Here is a 20,156-nt window from a genome sequence, read left to right as displayed (position 1 = left end):
TCTGATAGCCCCAAGAAAACAAAATTTAGTTATATTTGCTTACTTTTGGAATGATTTTATTTTCCTGAATATTTTTCCAAGGAAATTATAATGCCATCCCATGAAGACTTGATTTTAATGAGAAAACATGAATTAGTACTGACATCTAATTCATTAAAAAGTTGCAATTAAACTAATTTTTGATTAAAGAGAGAAAATAAATGTAACGCTTTGAGTTATAAGCCACTGTAAAAATGAAAGATATTTTCAAAACACTATCAAAATATATTTACCCTACTTAAACACACATTTTTTTTAAAAGAAGTCCACTGCTTTGGTTATGTTTCCCACAATTTCTCACATATTGTATATGATATACTTTTTATGTCAAGGTGATTCGTGATTGTGAAACCCAATTCAAATGAGATTTATCTCTGAAAATGCTTTAACTAAATACCCCACCCTGGGTTTTGAGGATTAATTCTGTTCTTAAAGAAAAAAAAATAGCTATAGCAAACATTTTTATTAGAGAATAATTTTTATCCATCTAAAATATTTTAATGTCCATCTGTAACCCCTGAAAAGATATTTTAAAATATAAATGCTGACACAACCTTAATTATAGAAGCACTAAAGGGTGATGCTGTAATTTTACATTACAAAGACTGTTGGAGAGCCAGTTTAGCTTTATTAGGATTGCTTGCTGTACAGTAATAAAATCATAAAGATTTACCATTTATCATTTCTGACAGCCAATCAAGGAGTCTTCCATTTCTTAATGAAATGTGACCTCCACAATAGCTCAAAGTAAATGTTTTTCTCCCCTCCCAAACTTCCCATAACACATATTATTTAAAAGGAAGCTTTCAAGTTTTCAGAATAATAATTCATTTATTTCAATATTATATCAAGAACTTTTTAAAAAGTGGTGTTTCCCTTGTCTAGCCCATGATGAACTAGTGGTCATCTTCTTTACTTGCTAAAAATAGTACTTAAGGAGAATCAATTGATTAAATTGATTTTATATATATTGAAGCTACTTACAAAGTCCTAAGTTTAGGCATATGGTTGAAACTTGCCACAGAAAGTCTAGTAATGTTGTTATTGTTGAGAGTGCTGTAGAATAAAAAAAGTCAGAAATTTTAGATATGAAAATTTACTGATCATTCCATATGTTAACACAGAAAAAACTTCTTGTGATTATGCAGAACAAGTATCTGGTAAAGATGGCATCAAGAAGGCACTATATTATACACAAGATGACAAATAAATTTCGTACTTTAACATACTGCTATGCATTCATCAAATACTTACTGCAAACCTACGACTTTAGCCACAGTATCTTTGACCATGTAGCTTTATGCACTTTGTGCCTACATGTCTACTTCTGATATTGGTTAAGGAATGAACATGAGCCATTAGAATATCAGACAATAAAAATAATTGAAGAGTTACAGTTCCTTGAAGGGTATTATGTATTATTAGTGTCCACGAGTAAACAGACCCATTTGAAGTCTCCAGCTGAAATCTCACATCAATAGCACAGAATCAGTTCTGTCAAGTCCTGCTAATGGTTCTTTCCTGTGGACATCAGCCACTGTTGAAATGTGAGTAGGAAGAATGATATTTATATTTGGTATTTGCATTGAGTAGAAAAGATGAGATATGCTGTAGCAATATAGTAAAAGCTTAACATACTCTAGCAGTTTTTGTTTCTTTATTTATATGGCTGCTCTGGGATGAGGGAAGCAGGATCTTTAGTTGTGGCATGCAAATTCTTAGCTGTTCGTGTGCCATCTAGCTCCCCTACTAGGGATGGAATCTAGGACTCTTGCATTGGGAGCATGGAGTCTTAGCCACTGGACCTCAGGGAAGTCCCTTAGCAGTTTTTAGTTGTAGTCACACATCCTGTTCTTCGTTTAGTGCTGTGTGGTTGTGATCATGGTTTCTTGAAGCTAGAGTCTTGAACAGGGATGGTCAAAGGAGATACAGAGAAAATAAATATAGTCTTTGCTTGGCTCTATATTGTCCTACTTTCCCTCTAACACAAGCATTGTCAGTTGTATTATTACTACTATCTCTACTACAGCTATTACTCATTCATTCATCAAACATTTCCTGAATGGCTCTTATTTTTATGGCAATATGAAATTTCTGAAAATAAACCAGGCATAAAATCCTGTCTTAAAATAGCATACAATTAACTGTGGAAACCAATTACACAAATTACAAAAACTTAGAGTTAATAAGATTTAGAAGACAGAGTTCTTTTTTTTTTAGTCTTACTGTGACAAGACAGTGAGAAAGATAGTTATCCCAGCAATGGGTGAAAAATGTAGAAATGATTCCAGTACAAAGAAGATACAGTAGGGTGATGATTACATAGGACAAGTTGCTGAAGGAGGCAGGAAAGATGGTTCTTTGGTTACAGTTGGATGCTGTTTGATACTTGAGAAGTGTCTGAATTAGACATTGTGCATTCATTTGTCTACAGAGGCCAGACAGGAAACATACATGAGAGAAGTAGGCTGCTTGTAAAGAAATAAAATGGGGAAGAGAGATGGAGAAGAGCAGACAGACAGCTGGGGACGACGAGGAGCTTGAGGATGGTGATATTCTTTGTTGTAGCAGCTAATATTCAGCTCTGATGAACTATTGCTCTGCTGTGATGGAAAGCTGCCAAACAATCTGATCTGCTCAAAAGAAGCTAGAAATGGAAGGAAGCTCTTAGACCAAGGTTCCTAATTTTTAAATACTGGCAACTCAAATGTTTCAGAGACTCCATGGGCTATGGGGCCAGTTCTGCTTGGGCTAAGCAAGATACACTGAGGTCACTTTAGACTAGCTGGTGGCTATGGTTATCAATGGTGGGATACAGGGTATTCGGGAGTCAAGGAATTAACTTAAATTTCTCCTTAAAGCAGGATGCGATAGCTACAGATCTAGAACATGCATGGATTCTTTTTACTATCCAGTTTTGGAATGTATTGAATGATGTAAGAACTAATCTGACTGATTAGAATCAAGTCACATAGAAAAAAAAAAAAACCCCGCTGAATGAAGGACCTATAAAGCACTGAATTGGTTGACTTACGTTATCTAAAAGCTTTTAGTATTTCCCGGTACTCAAGTGAAATGAGATTTTTCTCAAACACCATTAAAACATATCTCGATGTCTGAAATAAAAGGTTTCACTTCTCAAAGGGATTTGCTTTAAATGACCCCTTTTCCTATCCTCAAAATTTATGCTGACTTTATATGGTTTAAATCTTCACAGATTTAATGTGACTGTTGGATAATGTGACTTTGGGGATAACTTTTTAAAAAAATAATTCACACTCAGCAGATATGCATTAATTTTGAACTATAGCTTCTTATGCTGTGCTGTGCATAGTTGCTCAGTCGTATCCAACCGTTTGCAGCCCTATGGACTGTAGCTCACCAGGCTCCTCTGTCCATGGTGATTCTCTAGGCCAAGAACACTGGAGTGGGTTACCATGCCCTGCTTCAGGGAAACTTCCAAACTCAGGGATCTAACCCAGGTCTCCTGCATCGCAGGCAATCCTTCTTTACCCTGTGAGCCACCAGGGAAGCTGGTATAGAAGGGAAGCCATTAGTTTCTTATAATTACACACAAAAGAGTTTACATTGCACGCTGAAGCCAGTGGCTATCAATTTGAAGATTTCTCAAAATGTCAATTCATTTAATTCAACTAAAGAAATTATCTTAGTATTTTTATTTAGTGTTGATGCTGGCAAGGACTTCCCAGATGGCACAAGTGGTACAGAACCCACCTGCCAATGCAGAAGACATAAGAGGGAAGGGTTTGATCCCTGAATTGGGAAGATCGCCTGGAGGAGGGCATGGCAACCCACTCCAGTATTCTTGCCTGGAGAATCCCATGGACAGAGGAGTCTGGTGGGTTACAGTCCATAAGGGTTGCACAGAGTCGGACACGACTGAAGCGACTTAGCATGTAGCACGTATGATGCTGGCAAAGCAATACTGATGTTAATATCTGGTAACTGAACAATATGTGGAACCAATGAAATTATTTTGAAATTAATAATAAGTGTTAATTAGGTATAATAACATGCAGGTGTTATATAAATTCCTATTATGAAATAATGCAAATTTATATACTGCTTTACTTGTATAGTAAACTTGTATAGTTATACTTGTATAACACTTTTTCCTGTATGAAAGTCTATGTTCAACCTCAAGATTTTGTCTTTGTAATGAGAATATATTCATGTACAAAGGATATCCTGGTGGATAAATAAGAAATGTTAGTCTTGGTAATCATTTAGGCCCTCTCAGACTTCGATCTTGATTTATTCCTTCTTATTCCCTAGTGCTAAGCATAGGATTTGGCAGAGAGTCTGATATTGGATGGATATGACCACTATGTTTTAATTAAATTATGTCTATTGTATAGAAAAGAAAAATAAATAAACCATATAAACCTGGCAAGTCAAGGGATATATGTCATTTCTGAATCTCGTGTCCAAGGAAAATAAAATACTGATCTACAATTAGTTTCCAGTGTTACTTTTGACATAGTATCTTATTAGGAAAATAAACTCTAAATCCTATCAATGAGAATTTCCATAAAAAGTCAGTTCATTAAGAACAAACAAGTGATAAACTGTCTCCCTGCTTTCATCTACCTTGGCTTTTCCTTCTTGAACTTTATTCACTCTCTCCCTTAATATATATTTTAATGAAACGAATTTCCATCAGTGGCCTAGTGTGTTTACGCCCATCTTCTCCTGTTTGGCCTTAGTATATCTATACATTCACAAATGAATCACAAATTAACATTTTTAAAGATCTAAAACATTAGAAATCTGAAATTTAAGGTGATGTGCAAATTAATGCTCTTTCATTATTTCCACATAATAAAAAGATATCTCTTAAAGAGTCATGGATGATAGAAACAATCAAAATGGGTAACCTACTTTCTGAACTCTGTATTTAAAACAGGAGCTCTACATTTTAAAGGCCCCAGACCAACTGTTTATGATGGGTGAACTTTTGATTTACTTGTCAAGAGACTAGGAGATTAGGGCTTAACGTATTTAGTCTTTCCACTGCTCTATCCAAGTAAGCCTTAAATTCTTCATTAATTTTTTTCTCTAAAGGTTGGGTCAATCACAAGCATTTAAAAAATTAATATATGTTAAAAGAATGTCTGCTTGACTTTATACTATTTTAACACAAAACATTAAAATTCTTTGATAAAAATTCCATTTCCTTGTTTCGTGCTGATTTTAATTATTTTCTTTAACAAACAAACTCTGACCATTAGCTAGCTTTTTTGAGATCTACATATTAAAGTACTCAAAAGAGTTCCCAACATTTTGAATTTTTATTTTGACTCCATGAACCATGAGATATTTATCATTCTTTGGTATGTTTCATGATAGTGGATCTTACAAAAGTCATCTTTTAGATATTTTGTAAACCCAACAAAATATATGAGGTGACAGTGTTTTCTTGAATTTACTGCTTCTAAAAACAATGATATTAGTTTAGAACCAAAAAAGTAAATGAAGAGTTATTGTATTTGTGGGTAAAGTGTTTCCAGTGCTGACCACAGTACTTGGCACATAGCAGCTATTTCCTCTCTCTCTCTCAAATATATGTAGAGCACTCAACATATCCTCAATATATTACATATATATTAGTTATTTTATATCTAATAAGTATTTAAGTTCTTTTGCTTAATAATGAAATATTTTATGATATTCAATTCATTCAAAACATTTAGCAAATTTTTCATAAAGTGTTTGCTACCATTAGTAACAAATTCTTTGATTTGATCTGCGCTATTCAACTAAATAGTACATGTGGTCGTCTCTTCACATATGAGTTTAGTGACATTGACTATAGTTCAGATGTCAGACCACTATCAAGAAATCATAGTTGTACCGCAGTTATTTTGACTTTGAAATAGCACTAGTGAACTTCCTATATTAAAAATGGCTCTGGAACACAATTTTAAAAGTGAACTTATAACTACAGTTTGTATAATAAGCACTTTAAATTTCTTATTCCTTTAGGATAAGGTAGATTCTTATCAACATTTCTCACGTGGTTAGAAAATAGTGTATATCCTTAGAACATTTTATTTCAATCAACTCATTCTTATATAATTTTTTTAAAATAATAACTGTATGTGATGCAGCTAAAATTAGTTTCATTTATTGACAATTAACACCAAAACCATATAGAAAAATTGTTAAAATAAGCCATCCTAGTTGAAACAATCAACTTTATTCAGAATTACACTCTGTTCTTCAAACTCAATTTATAAAGCAATGGGATCTTTTTTTGGAAGAATTTCACAATTTCTGGTAACTTTTAATACATGAACTAAAAATTCAAATCCTCTTCACATTTAATTTAGATTCAGACTGATGAATAAATTGAGTCAGGGGAGAATTATATCTTAGAACTATATTTTATTGGAGGGAGAAATTAGTAAGTATACTTAAAAAGTTAGAAAGGTGAATCTTTGGGGAAATTTTTCAGAAGTGTATAGGCGGCTTAAGCAGCTTTAGGAACTAGTTTTCATTAAAATTATTTTTCATTATAATTAACAATGTCATTAAAATTATTTTTACAATGTCAAATATCTGTAGAGATTATTCAGTTGCCTCTAATCAATTTTTCAGCAATGTCTATCCAGCAAGGAAGGACAGAAAATGCCATTTATAATTCAAATCTGTGTGTGGTACTTTATGAAGTCAGTAGACTTTAAAATGGACCTAATAGGCGGCTTATTAAATTTAGAAAGTACATTTTAAAATAACCTTACAAAGATGGTAAGCTATCTAGTTAAAATGATATTTTAAAATGAGAAATGTCTTTCCATCGCACAGCAACTAAAATATACCAACATATCAGCTCTTAAGGTTTATTTTTTATTTTTTGTAATTTTTCCTGTACAACCGATGCTATCTATATATATAGCAATTCTGGGAATTCTTACAAATCCTGTATATGAGCCTGTTTTACCACAAGGAGAAACACTTAAAAGACAATACGTGTGAACATGTGAGTGTGTTTCCAAAATTAGACAATTCTACCTAAGCATACAGATATGATATACAAGGTTTTGCACCCATACATTTCCACTCTTCTCTGCATTTGCTCTGAGTTATTTAAGGGCTTTCTCTTTCAGCAACCATTCTGACACAAGATTTCAAGCTAACAGATAAGCATCCACATTAGCACTCCCTAAACACAAAGCTCTGGTTAAAAGAGTAAGAGAAATAAGGGGTACTTACAGCACTTCCAGGTCCCGGAGAGCCCTGAATGCCCCATCTTCAATACAGCTGATGTGGTTGTAATCCAGTTGCCTGTTAAACAGATTAGAAGAATATGTAAAAGACTGGACACTAGCAGGGTTAGGTGAAACGAAGTCTCCTGAAGGGTCTCTCAAGCCCTAGCCGCAACAACCAAAATGCTCTCACAAATCCACTCATCTGCAGAAGAATGTCACAAGCCATTCTGGCCTCGGTGCCGCCACTGAAATCTCTTTTTGTTCTGAACTGTCTGTGCAAATAGCAGCCCTCAGAAAGCGCCAGTAAATAATAACTGCACCTTATATTAAATGCCATAGGAATGCAATTTCATTACATCAAGAAAAGCTATCCATTAAGAGCTTTCAGCGTCATCTTGCTGAAACAATTTCATTAAGGTAAAGGACTGTAAATCACTTAATGTCACATGCACCCCTCAGTGACCTAACAGAATCCATTTATCAGAGAAGCCCAGCTGCATGTTAATTTCACTATCCTTGGCAAGAACGAGCAAGACTACTTTTAGGTTTCCTTCTTTTAAAAGCAGCTTTCCTTCAAGAACTTCAAATCAAGAAAGAGAAATGACACCCCATCTATCTCCTTGCTATTCCCAACTAGGCATATACTTTACAAAGCGACCAGTTGTTTCATATTAAGCTTCACTGTTTCCATAATTTGCACTATCATTAATGGTGAATCCACAGCACTGTAAATATTACAGACTTTTCAGTTAAAGAGCTTCTCAAATTATACCACTCTCCAGAAACTAACTTTTTAGAAAACTAAAAAAAAAAAAAAATTTCTTTTCTCAAAGACACTGATTTCGGCCCTAAACACGAAGAAACACATACTGCAGCAAGATTAAAATTCTACATATATCTGCAGTCAAACATTTAAAGCTGTATTAATTCATTCTAAATAACACAAAACTCAAATAAGTAAATCTTCTCCAGCAGTTATTATTCACTTATTAATGTTTAAAGATTGAAAATAAAGCCTGTTTCAAACTTCAGTTTGCTTTCTCCTACCGATTGTTTGGGGAATTAAAATTTCCTTGTTCATACTAAGGAATTTACTTGGTTGAAACAGACAACTAAGTATTAAATCCCACTGCCTTCTTTTTTCTTAAACAAATAATCAGCTTTTATCTAAAATTTAGTAGCCTGATGTTTTTAGTGATATTATTGTTCTTATAAAGAAAAAGTATTTTAATGTTTCACTTGAGATAGAAACCAAATGGTTGATGATATAGGTGAGTTGTCAGCCTTGCATACATTGGGAAGGGAGGTACATAAATAGGGTAAGCCTATGACCCTAATACAAAGATTAGGATCTTTGTATTATTTCACGTGTAAGATTCACCAAAAAGGCTAATTCACATTTGAGGTTTGTTCTTAGGGGAACTGTTTGAAATAGCTGTTTTTCTCACAAGGCAATTGAATAAAGGTGCAACGATTTAATTCAGTGACTTTCAGAGGGCCTCTTCAAATTCCCTACTTTAAAAATTATGTACATAGAGAATGTCTCATGAAATATACATCTCATTTTTAAGAAGGTCTCTGGGGGACACAATCATACAGGAGGCTACCTTGATGCCATGCAAATTGTGTGATCTAAGACGTGCAATATAAAAAAGGTGAGCCCTGGAGAAGATACAATTTTATTGCCTGTATAAACTAAGGCTTTCCCCAAATAACAGCTACCACTCATGCAACTGTAACAGCCGAAGACATCTCTGCTTATTAGGAAGTATGCAGACGTATAATTTTATTTTCTAAGAAGACTTTTAAAGACTCATGATGTAATACGGTTGCTGCGTTTCCAAGAAAACACTTACATTCTGGAGCACTTTTGATTTTTACAGATTAAATTCATTTAACAATTAAGTTAATAGCCTTTTTTTTTTATTTTAAAGTGCTAAATATATATCTACACTACTATTCTCTAACCTCTTGAACAATTTATCAAAGCCATTTAAATTAGTACAATGGCATGAAGTGTTACCCTTGACACACTACAAAAGAGAAATTGTTTCCAGACAAATTGGCAAAATCTTTTAATGCTATCAAATTTGCCTAATGCAGTCTCCAGGTTAATCTGTAAAAGGGTGAGCTGTATGTTTGCCCATACCTTATTATCCTTAGCTGTCAATGTATAAATCAGTGCTGACACAGCTTCTTTTAAATCATGCATACTATACACAAAGGGGAAGCCCTAGCTTGCCAGAAAGCACTCAAGCAAATCTTGTCCTACAAGTACTGAAAGGCAGATTACTTTCTATATACCACCAGAAGTTGAGACGCTGGTGGAAACTTTCCTAATTTCATCCCTCTTTAACATTGCTCCTGATTATATGCTTCTTCTGATTCTTAACAGAAGTCTAAGCCCTTATTGGCACTAAAACATTACAGATATTCGGTTCTTATACGACCAAATTCTTCCCTAAAAGATTCCTGGATGCTGTCATGTCTCGGGTCAAAAAAGGTATTTTATGAAAACATTACTCATTTGAAAGGATAATGAAAATCAAAGCAGACAATTTTTTCATCAACGATAGATTTTTTTAATAGTCAAAGTTACGTTTATGCAAAGTACTGTACTCATATGATTGCTCATGAGAAAAATCTCTGCACAAATCTCTGTTTATCTGCATATGGTTCAAGATAAACAGTGTCAAAGCTACACAAAAGTGTAATTTATTTCAGAGTTTCTGGACTATTTTTCTGCACCTTGTTTCTCTCACGCTGTTCACTTCCTTCACCACCTTTTAAACCCTGGGCATTTCTGCTTTCTATAAACAGGAAAGGATGTGGTCAGCCACAAGTTTAGTGACACATTTAGATGTGATTACACACTATGCCATTGAATTGTTCGAAATTAAATAATTAATAAGAGGAAAACTTTTTCACTTTTCCAAGAAGTAATGTTATAGCTATTTATCCAGACATAAGGTAACGTTGTTGATCTATGGATGATAAGAGTACTGGGTGTCTCTCACAGCTCAAGGGTCCTTTTCTAACATGGCCTACTTTCCAGGGAAAAGCGAGCTAGCACTTTTCTCATTTTCCTGGGAGAAAGAATGGTATGGATAGGACCACTGGTGGTTTCCTTTAGACTTCTAACTTGCATATTCTCATCCAGGCTGCTGAGTCTTCTCCTCCTTATTTTCTACCTCCAACCCTCCTCTTTGCTTCTGTTCAAATTCCAAATCCCCCCTCCCTCTGGATCCATCACTGTCCTAGTTTGTATGTGTGTGGTTTGAAGCAGCGGTTTTATCTTTAATTTCATGAAAATGATGTTGTTAAAAACATACTGTTTTTCAGTCACGAAGTCATGTCCAACTCTTCGCAACCCTGTGGACTGCAGCATGCTAGTCTTCCTTGTCCCTCACCATCTCCTGGAGTTTTCAGATTTCTCTCAGCATTAACACTCTATGATTCTATTTTTAATGGTAACTATTCGTCTTCTGATGCTCTAGAATAACTCTAGACTGCTTATTTAATTTTTTCTAGCAATGCATTCGACAATGCAGCACACGTTTATCAAGAGTGATCACTCTATGCTTCTCTCACATAAAATTTCTAAAGCTGATCTGCTTTTCTTTAAGACTAAAAATAATTTAGCCTAGTTTCAGATTTTGATTAATTTTTGGTATGAAAAATAATATATAATTTTGCTAGATATAAATTTTAACAAAGAGGTATATTAAATGACAAAAAGTTTGTACATTTGCTTACTTGGCATCTTAAAACATAACTGGAGACACTGTATTCTGTTGCTTTTTTCCCTAGGATTTCCTGTTTTCATTGTTAAAAATCTATATACCATACTGTTTGAATTACACATACAAAACACATCTTCCTGCATTAACTTTAGTTGGTTTTGTCCTTATCCATAGAAAATTCATATTTCAGTGCAGTGTCCAAGTAATAAGATCTTATTATAAATTGATTTTCTTTTTGTAAAAATTAGAACACCGTAAAATATACTTACCTCTGAAACAATAGTGAACATAAAAAATCTTTAATAATTTCTAAGCCAGGCAGAGTCTGTACAGAGTGTCAACAAAATTGTTATGACTAGGTTCCAATTTTGCCAGGGTTTTTTAGGTATGAGAAAGTTTCATTCATATTCAACTCACTACTGCAAGATGACAAACTCCAAGAATTTAGTTGACTTAAAACACATCAAAGTGATTAGAATCAGTATGAGAGAATAACAACATTTCGCTAACCTTATAAAACATAAATGTAATGGGAGAAAAAGAAAAAAATGCTGGTAAGGATATGGGCAGAATCTGTTCTATTTCTTCCCTTGTATGTATCAAGTTCAGGTAAATATGAGTGTCTAAATATACAAATCTTATGCCAATAATGATTGTGAAACAAGTAATCCAAGATATAAGTTATAATATGCAGAGGGCTTGAGAAAAATTTAAATTAATCCATCCTAAAGAGAAGTTTCTGCAACTATATCATTTACCTCGGCATGAAAGCACAACTGTGTTAGCCTGGGCATTAGTGAAGAAAAAAACCAAGGAAAGAACTTTCTGAAAAATCTTAAATTACTTACATTATTTGAGAATTTAACCCTTTTGCAATGTTTCAAGTAACACTTTGTTTTCCTCACAGGAAGAGAGAATCTCAGCTTTTATTGGAATAAGCCATAGTATAAAGTTATATCCATTTGTTAATTTATTAGGAGGAAGTTCAAGGTAGCTCTAAGAGACATGATAATACACACTGGAGGAAAGACAACTAAACTGACCTTCCAGTTCTGGTAAATCTAAATAAACTAATCAGGGAGGTCAAAATAGAAACTGACAATAATAACTGCTAGCATTTATTGAACGCACATTAAACAGCAGGGTCTTTAGACACTCCCATCGTATTATTCCTCACAATTACTTGAAAAGGTAGGTATTATCGTTATTTTGATTTTACAGATAAGAAAAGAAGGCCCACAGAAGTTAAAGTTATGCAAAACAAGTAGTAAATGTTTAGTGAAACCTCGATTCAACTTTAAATCTATGTATTGTTGAAGCCCTCATTAGACACAGGTGGCTAGGAAGAGAGATTCAGTAGCTATTCATTCTGCAAATAGAGGTTTAGGCTGAATTTCTAAAGGCAAATTTTCAAGGAAGAAGTCAGCAGAAGAAGAATATTACAGAATTTCAGAGAAGGAAGAGATTGCCCTAGGCGAAAATAATAGTGTGAGGGAGAAGAAAAAATCCCTTAATCCCTAAAAAATGGGTAGAATCCAGTAAGACAGAAATAAAAGTGGGTATTCCCTATGGAGGAGACTGGTTCAAAGAACAGTTGTGAGCCGAGGCTCTATAATGTTCCGAGTAAATGTCTGCAAGACAGAGATCATTCTGATTTGAGCAAAGAACTTGTGCACAGATTCAGTGGGAGAGGGGGCTGTGAGCCTGCACAGGTCTCCGAATTTTGGGACCATTATGAATATCTAAAGAGACTAGATGCAATTCCATTGGGTAAAACTCACTGTTCTCTCAGAGAATGGCCTATATTCCTATAGACCCTGTAGAACTATTGTGGACAATATTCCATTAAATTCCCAAGGCTTTACCATGATGCCTACAGCAAAGCGTTTTGTTTTTGTTTTAATAAGTGGAATGATTTTCAACCAGGAAGAGATGGGATGAAAAACAATGTTTTATGTAAACAAAATTTGGCTGGAACATTGAAATTCCCTAATGAGAATATAGACTGGAGATCAAAACTCAATTAGCAGGTTATTGTAATTGTTCAGAGGGAGAAAAGTATGGCTGGCTGTCCAGGGTTGGGGAAGCAAAAAACAGAAAGATCTGTTCTGTCTCAAGAACAACATGCAACCACTGAAAGATCATGACAATGGCTACTTTATACATATGTGAATCAGATTCCCAACTCTTCAATCAAAATTTCTTGTATTTTTTGTTTTGGTTTGGAAAATGATTATGAAGATATGCTATATAGATTCATCTACATGAGAAAATGCTATCAATAAAAAGAGTGCTAAGGCACCTGGAGACCGAGCAAAATGCAAAGCTGGAGAGGTTACTGGTAACAAACTTGCCCATAGTTACTGGGGATTATCACAAATCAGTGTACTTTTTTACAGTGAGTACAAAGCAGGCAATTTACAGGACCGTGGACAGTTCCCATGGTCCTGACTATGGCGTCTGCCGAGTTCCTGATACACTTTAAATTTTAGAACCCAGATAACTGTGTTACAGGTTATCCCTTATGACCATAGGCAGCAATCTAGATGTTCATGAAAGTCACTTAGTTGTGTCCAATTCTTTTCAATCCTGTGGACTACACAGTCCATGGAATTCTCCAGGCCAGAATACTGGAATGGGTAGCCTTTTCTTCTCCAGAGGATTTTCCCAACCCAGGGATGGAATCCAGGTCTCCCGTATTGCGGGTGAAATCTTTACCAGCTGAGCTACAAAGGGAAGACTTAAAATAGATGTTAAGAGGGGCTCTAGTCCTCATATCATAAAAATCAATCTCATTTGCTATCTATATAATGAAGAATCATCTCCACAGATACATTAGGAAGGTTCTATGCCTAAGAACCATGTGTGGTATTTATTCTAAAACTAAGGATAACAGGCCCCTTGAATGAGAAATCAATCTCCCCTTCAAAGTCTCTCCAGTCTCAGGCTCACTGAAAACACTCTAGGAAGGAGCTGAGAGCAATAAAAATCACAATTTTAACTTTATACAAATGGATCTTCTTTTTGATTATGGTCAACATTCTGTAAATATGATTTAACTTACAGGTCAAAGATAAGGTAAGTCTTGCATTTGAATGGTAAAATATATAACACACTCTTTGATTGTTAGGGCTTCCCTGTTGGCTCAGACAGTAAACACTTGCAATGCAGGAGACCTGGGTTCTATTCCTGGGCCAGGAAAGAATAGAAGGGAATGGCAACCCACTCCAGTATTTTTGCCTGGGAAATCCCATGGACAGAGGAGCTTGGTGGGCTCCAGTCCACGGGGGCCGCAAAGAGTTGGGCATGACAAAGCGACTAACACTTTCACTTTCTGATTGTTACATATTGATTCTCTATTATGTGGACAACCCTTGTTCCTTTATTATCATGAAGTATGAGGCTCTCCTGGTGGCTCAGTGGTAAAGAATCAGCCCGCCAATGGAGGAGATGCAAACTTGATCTCTGGATGGGGAAGATCCCTTGGAGAAGGAAATGGCAACCCACTCCAGTATTCTTGCCTAGGAAATCCCAAGGACAGTGGAGCCTGGCAGGCTACTGTCCATGGGGTTGCAAAAGAGTCGGACATGACTTACTGACTAAGCAACAACAACATGAAGATGAGAGAGGAAAGGAGAAGAGTAGATTGATATTTAAAAATTGGGAAGGGTGGGCAAAAAAACAAAATATATGTCTTCCTGTGATTTACTATACAACTGTGAATTTTCCTCCTATGGGTTTTAAATGATCATCCATCAATAAAATAAATTGAAGATGATAGAGTTTCAGAAAAAAATTTCTAAATAATATAATAGTGTGTAACAACATTTAGATTAACCTTCTTTTTCCTATTTGCCAAATCTTATCACTAATAATCAGTGCATCCCAAATAGTTTTGTTTCTTAAAAAGCCAGTCATGCATTCTTGTTTCCCAAATGACACCATGACTTACTCAAAGAGAACCAAGTTAAATCATCTTTTAACTTAAATTCTTGTCTTTAAATCAATATATAGTAAAACATATAAATATTTTCCCCTCACCTATTTTAACCTATGAATAGTTTTAATAGAAAGAGGGAGTACAGTTGATAACAGATGAAAATTTACTAGAATTTGTATGATGCAAGCAGATAGAAAATGACTGTATTCATTTACAAATAGTAAAGTTTGGAATACAGAGTACATTTTGAAGATATACTGCAACATGAAAGAAGAATAAAAAACAGATATGATGTACTTTAAAGATACTATCTAAAATAATGCTTGTTGGAATTTAACTATTTTAAGTATTCAGGTCCTGCAACGCAGGAGACCCAGGTTTGATCCCTGGGTTGAGAACATCCCCTGGAGAAGGGAATTCCAGTATTCTTGCTTAGAGAATTCCATGGACAGAGGAACCTGGTGGGCTACAGTCCATGGGGTCACAAAGAGTCAGACACGACTGAGTGGCTAACACTTTCACTTTTGCAATCTTAATAACTATTGTCAACAATTTGAATTTTAAGTTCATAAATTGGTGTTTTTTGTTTAAATCTTGGGATAACATGAGTAGGAATTATTTCACATAAGAACAAGAGACTCTTGGAAAATTTTTGAACTCATTAAATGCATACTTAGAGAATAAGCTTGCAAGTCTTAGCGATAAAGAAAAATTTAATTTGAATATTCTCCTAAATCATTCAATTAAAAGGAAAAGTATATTTCAATCATTCAATTGAAATATACTTGTAAACAAAACAGTGCCACAATGTAACATGTCTTCATTCAGAAACTGATCAGGAGATAGCCAAGACTTTATTAGTCAGTGTTACATATATTAAATATATACACAAATTTATCAAGAAAAATAACATAAACAGTGATTATCACTTCGGTAAGGCATCATTTGGTAATGATACAGTATCAGTACTTTCATTCACACTTGATTGGAGAGTTCAAAAACACAGATGTAAATCCTATATAAATTGGCTGCCAGTGACTACTATAAACACTATTAGATAGTTGATATTTTGATATGATCTTGTTATTCTCAGATCTCACTGTCTCAAATGCTGGGGGAAAAAAAAAACTGGTTTAAGTAGCAGATGGAGAAAATTGGGTAACAACATAAAATATAAAGGGTTTTAATCCAGTTTGGAAATTAATAGAGGTAAGCAAAAAAGTTATGGGATGTCCTCCCTGGAGATATTTAACAGCAAGATAAATGTCCATCTGTCTAGAATAGTTTTACTGTGGCTTGCCTGAAGGAAAAGGAATAAGATCTGCTAATTTGCAAAATTTCCACAGCATCAATTTCATATTGTCAGAATGTTGCCTTGAGCCTATTTAGCCAATCCGCAAGATTAAAGCGAGTGCTTCCAGTGAAAATCTTCTGATACCTGGAATTTACTCAGAATAAAGCCTGCCTGAATATGTGGTAACTCCAATAAACCCAGTACAGTGCATTAGACCAATATTTTAGACAGTGCTATACAAAATATCAAGGTCTTCTCTGTAGCTCAAATGGTAAAGGGTTTGCCTGAAATGCAGGAGACCAGGGTTCAATCCCTGGGCTGGGAAGATCCTCTGGAGAAGGGAATGGCAATCCACTCCACTATTCTTGCCTGGAGAATCCCAAGGACACAGGAGACTCGTGGGCTACAGTCTGTGGGGTTGCAGAGAGTCAGACATGACTGAGCAACTAACACTACACAAAATATTATCCTGATGCAACTAAAGCACATATTTCTTCTGTAAAGCCTCTGTTTTCTCTTTTATCTCTGAAAGACTTGAATACTAGCCATCATGGGACCAGGAAGGCTTGTCCAAACTGTAAATGAACACTGGCATGATATACAGGACAGAGCATTATGCCTCTCCTTCCCACACTGAATGGGCTTCCCTTGTGGCTCAGCTGGTAAAGAATCTGCCTGCAATGTGGGAGACCCCGTTTTGTTTCCCTGGGTCAGGAAGATCCGCTGGAGAAAGGATAGGCTTCCCATTCCAGTATTTTTGGGCTTCCCTGGTGGCTTAGCTGGTAAAGAATCTGCCTGCAATGCTGGAGACCTGGGTTCGATCCCTGGTTTGGGAGATCCCCTGGAGAAGGGAGAGGCTACCCACTCCAGTATTCTGGCCTGGAGAATTCCATGGGGTCATAAAGAGTCAGACACGACTGAGCGACTTTCACTTTCACTTCCCACACTGAATATTCATAATAATAATAATAATGTCAATACTTATGGACTTTAACTGAGTCATTACTTGATGACCTACATTTACCCTTTTAATGACAATATGAATTAAAATTTACTCTCAGTGCTAATATATTTTACTAAATACTTTTCTTAACTTTTAATGATAAAACTAAACTTCAGACAGAGTCCCATGAAACTTAATTTCTTTGAATAATGTACTTTGATCTATTGTTTAATTAACTATAAAATTTTAGAAAATTTTAAGTATGATCCTTTTTAATTAACTAAACCTATAAATGCATTAAGGTGTTTCAAGGTTGTTTCCATGGTCTTTCACACTTTTACATGGAAGCCAGTGAGAGTAGCAGGAATAAATTGTTCTTTGACCATCATCATTCAGCGTCCACATAGTTTCTTAAGCCCCCTTTCCTCCATAAGAAAAGAAATCTCCGAAAACAAAGTCATTTGGATGCCATTCTACCCAGCTTTCTCCATATTCGGATTGCTATGCTTTCTGCTAGCGCTGCTATTCCGAATTAGTACTGGTTCACCTTAAAGATACAGACATATTCCTTCCATCACACACGCACACACACATTTCATTGCACTTTAATTTTATCTGCCAATCTCTTCAAAACCCAGAATTCAGGCTTTGAATAGGTCTTAATAAATTCTTACTTTCTCAATCTGCTTTTATTGACCAATATACAGTATGAACCAAACTCCTCGAAGATTTCTGTATATTTTCTTTCCAGTAATTCTTTTCTAAAGTATTCCCTGATAACCTCAAGCAACACCTTTATCTCTTTCTTTCCTCAGTATCTGTGGCACTTCACAATTTAAATCAGGGTCTTGCATAGATTTAGTACCTTCTGAGATATATATATATATATACACACATATATATATATATATATACACACACACATATATGTATATTTTTTCTACTTTGCAGCTTAATGTCTAATTGGCCCATGGTCTATCTGATTTCTAACTAATATTGCAGATTAGTCCATATTCTAATTTTCTCTCTCCTCAGTACCTTTTTTCTCTAATAATCACAAGTGCAAGCAATTATTATATTGATTTCATAAAAGTAAAAATTAAGGCTCAGTGAAGTTTAATGAATTGTCATGTTTACAAAACAAACAAACAAAAATAGCAAAATATTCTGAGACTCCAGTCCTAGGCTTATCTCATGGTTTTTAAATAATTGTGTTTAAACTGGAAAAGGGGAAATGATATAGTGGGGGAAAATATTTTCCAAATCCCACCAAATCAATGATGCATTCCTCAAAGTACATTGGTCAGTATCTCACTTTTCTTTTTATCTCTAAACTTTTAGAATTGCATTTTTAAAGAAGAAACAAAGAGGAATTAAGGAAGAATTCCACCATGACTGGTAGCTCACTCCCAAATGCATCCTTAAACATGAGAGAAGGATTACTTGCAGACTTGGATTCCCTAAATATCGTTACTAAGATTAAAAGCCACCTGTTTTCAGGCTTTAGAGAGAGTACTGTTAAAAGACTGCAAGAGGCATTCCCAAAGGGTGGTCAGCTTTGGCCATTACTGTCCTTTCACAGAGACATATAGACAACTTTAGTAGGTGCTACATAGGAATCTTTATGTTGTTCTGACAAGAGATAATATACAGAGGCAGTTTTGAACACCCTATATCTCTGAATCTACTTGAAGATTTCCCCCAGTATTCATTAGAGATTAAATCTAAGCAAATAAAATCTCTTTAACATGTAAATGGCCAGGATTTTGATGGTGCTATATATTTAGAGGTTTATATTTTTCTATCTCTACCTGTACACTTAGAAAGTACAAATTTAAAACAAAAACCATAAGACTGTTCTATACATCAGTGTCTCTTTTGCTGTCTCGTACACAGGGTTATTGTTACCATCTTTCTAAATTCCATATATATGCGTTAGTATACGGTATTGGTGTTTATAGAACAGTCTTATGGACTCTGTGGGAGAGGGAGAGGGTAGGAAGATTTGGGAGAATGGCATTGAAACATGTAAAATATCATGTATGAAACGAGATGCCAGTCCAGGTTTGATTCATGATACTGGATGCTTGGGGCTAGTGCACTGGGACGACCCAGAGGGGTGGTATGGGGAGGGAGGAGGGAGGAGGGTTCAGGATGGGGAACACATGTATACCTGTGGCGGATTCATTTTGATATTTGGCAAAACTAATACAATTATGTAAAGTTTAAAAATAAAATAAAAATTAAAAAAAAAACTAAAAATAGAACTACAAAAAAAAAATAAATAAAACAAAAACCATTTACATTGAAAAGAAGACATAGAGGCCATAGCTTATAGCTTTATAAACAGTCGTCTTCTTTGACGAAGGAAAACATCTGTCTCACATTCACTACTTGAGAAATGTTGGATTCCACCATGGAGAATTCTGAAAGTAAGTTAATTCTTGAAAGAGTTTCTGCCCCGTTTATTACAAAGGTAAGAAACACTGAATTCCTGATAGTTAATCTCAGCACACAGGGGCTTTTCCCTTTACATTCCAAACTAACGTAGAAGCTAAAGAAAACACTTTACATCCTAGTTTCATAGTCAGTCAAAACCCATCGTTTTAAAAGATTAATATGATACTTTAAAATTTATTAAGATACATATCCATAATGTTAGGGTTGCCACTGTAATCTTAGATCTGATATGTAAAGAGCTATGTGCACTTACAAAACAACACATCTACACAAGACACTAGATTAAAGATTTAACAAGGAAAAATACAGAGGTTTCTTTTACTTTGCTTTTTAAAGAAGGCTATACATACATTCTTTCATAAAGATAAAAGGGAAAATCTAAGTAAAGTATTCACACAAATTGAAAGACACTTTTCTCATTCTCACACTTCAGAATTTAATAAAAATGGTGATCTAAAAGCTATTTTAAAAAGCTGTAGCTCTAGGCCACAGGTATCTCTAACAA

The 20,156-nt window shown here is 34.9% G+C and overlaps 1 protein-coding gene across 2 annotated transcripts in view; it reads right to left on the bottom strand.

Moving 5' to 3' along the window:
• Window positions 1-20,156, bottom strand: part of SLIT2 (slit guidance ligand 2) — a 407,371-nt gene that overhangs the window by 134,311 nt on the left and 252,904 nt on the right. For both annotated transcript variants that reach the window (XM_070791218.1, XM_070791219.1), the window contains exons 6-7: window positions 7,276-7,347; window positions 1,024-1,095 (exon numbers count right to left, since the gene is read on the bottom strand). In XM_070791218.1, coding sequence (XP_070647319.1) covers window positions 1,024-1,095; window positions 7,276-7,347 — 144 coding nt within the window. The remainder of the gene's footprint in view (window positions 1-1,023; window positions 1,096-7,275; window positions 7,348-20,156) is intronic.

This window comes from Bos indicus, chromosome 6, assembly GCF_029378745.1.
Source record: "Bos indicus isolate NIAB-ARS_2022 breed Sahiwal x Tharparkar chromosome 6, NIAB-ARS_B.indTharparkar_mat_pri_1.0, whole genome shotgun sequence".
Lineage (NCBI taxonomy): Eukaryota > Metazoa > Chordata > Mammalia > Artiodactyla > Bovidae > Bos > Bos indicus.
Note: the sequence above shows the minus strand (reverse complement) of the source record. Positions and strands in the feature narration are given on the sequence as shown.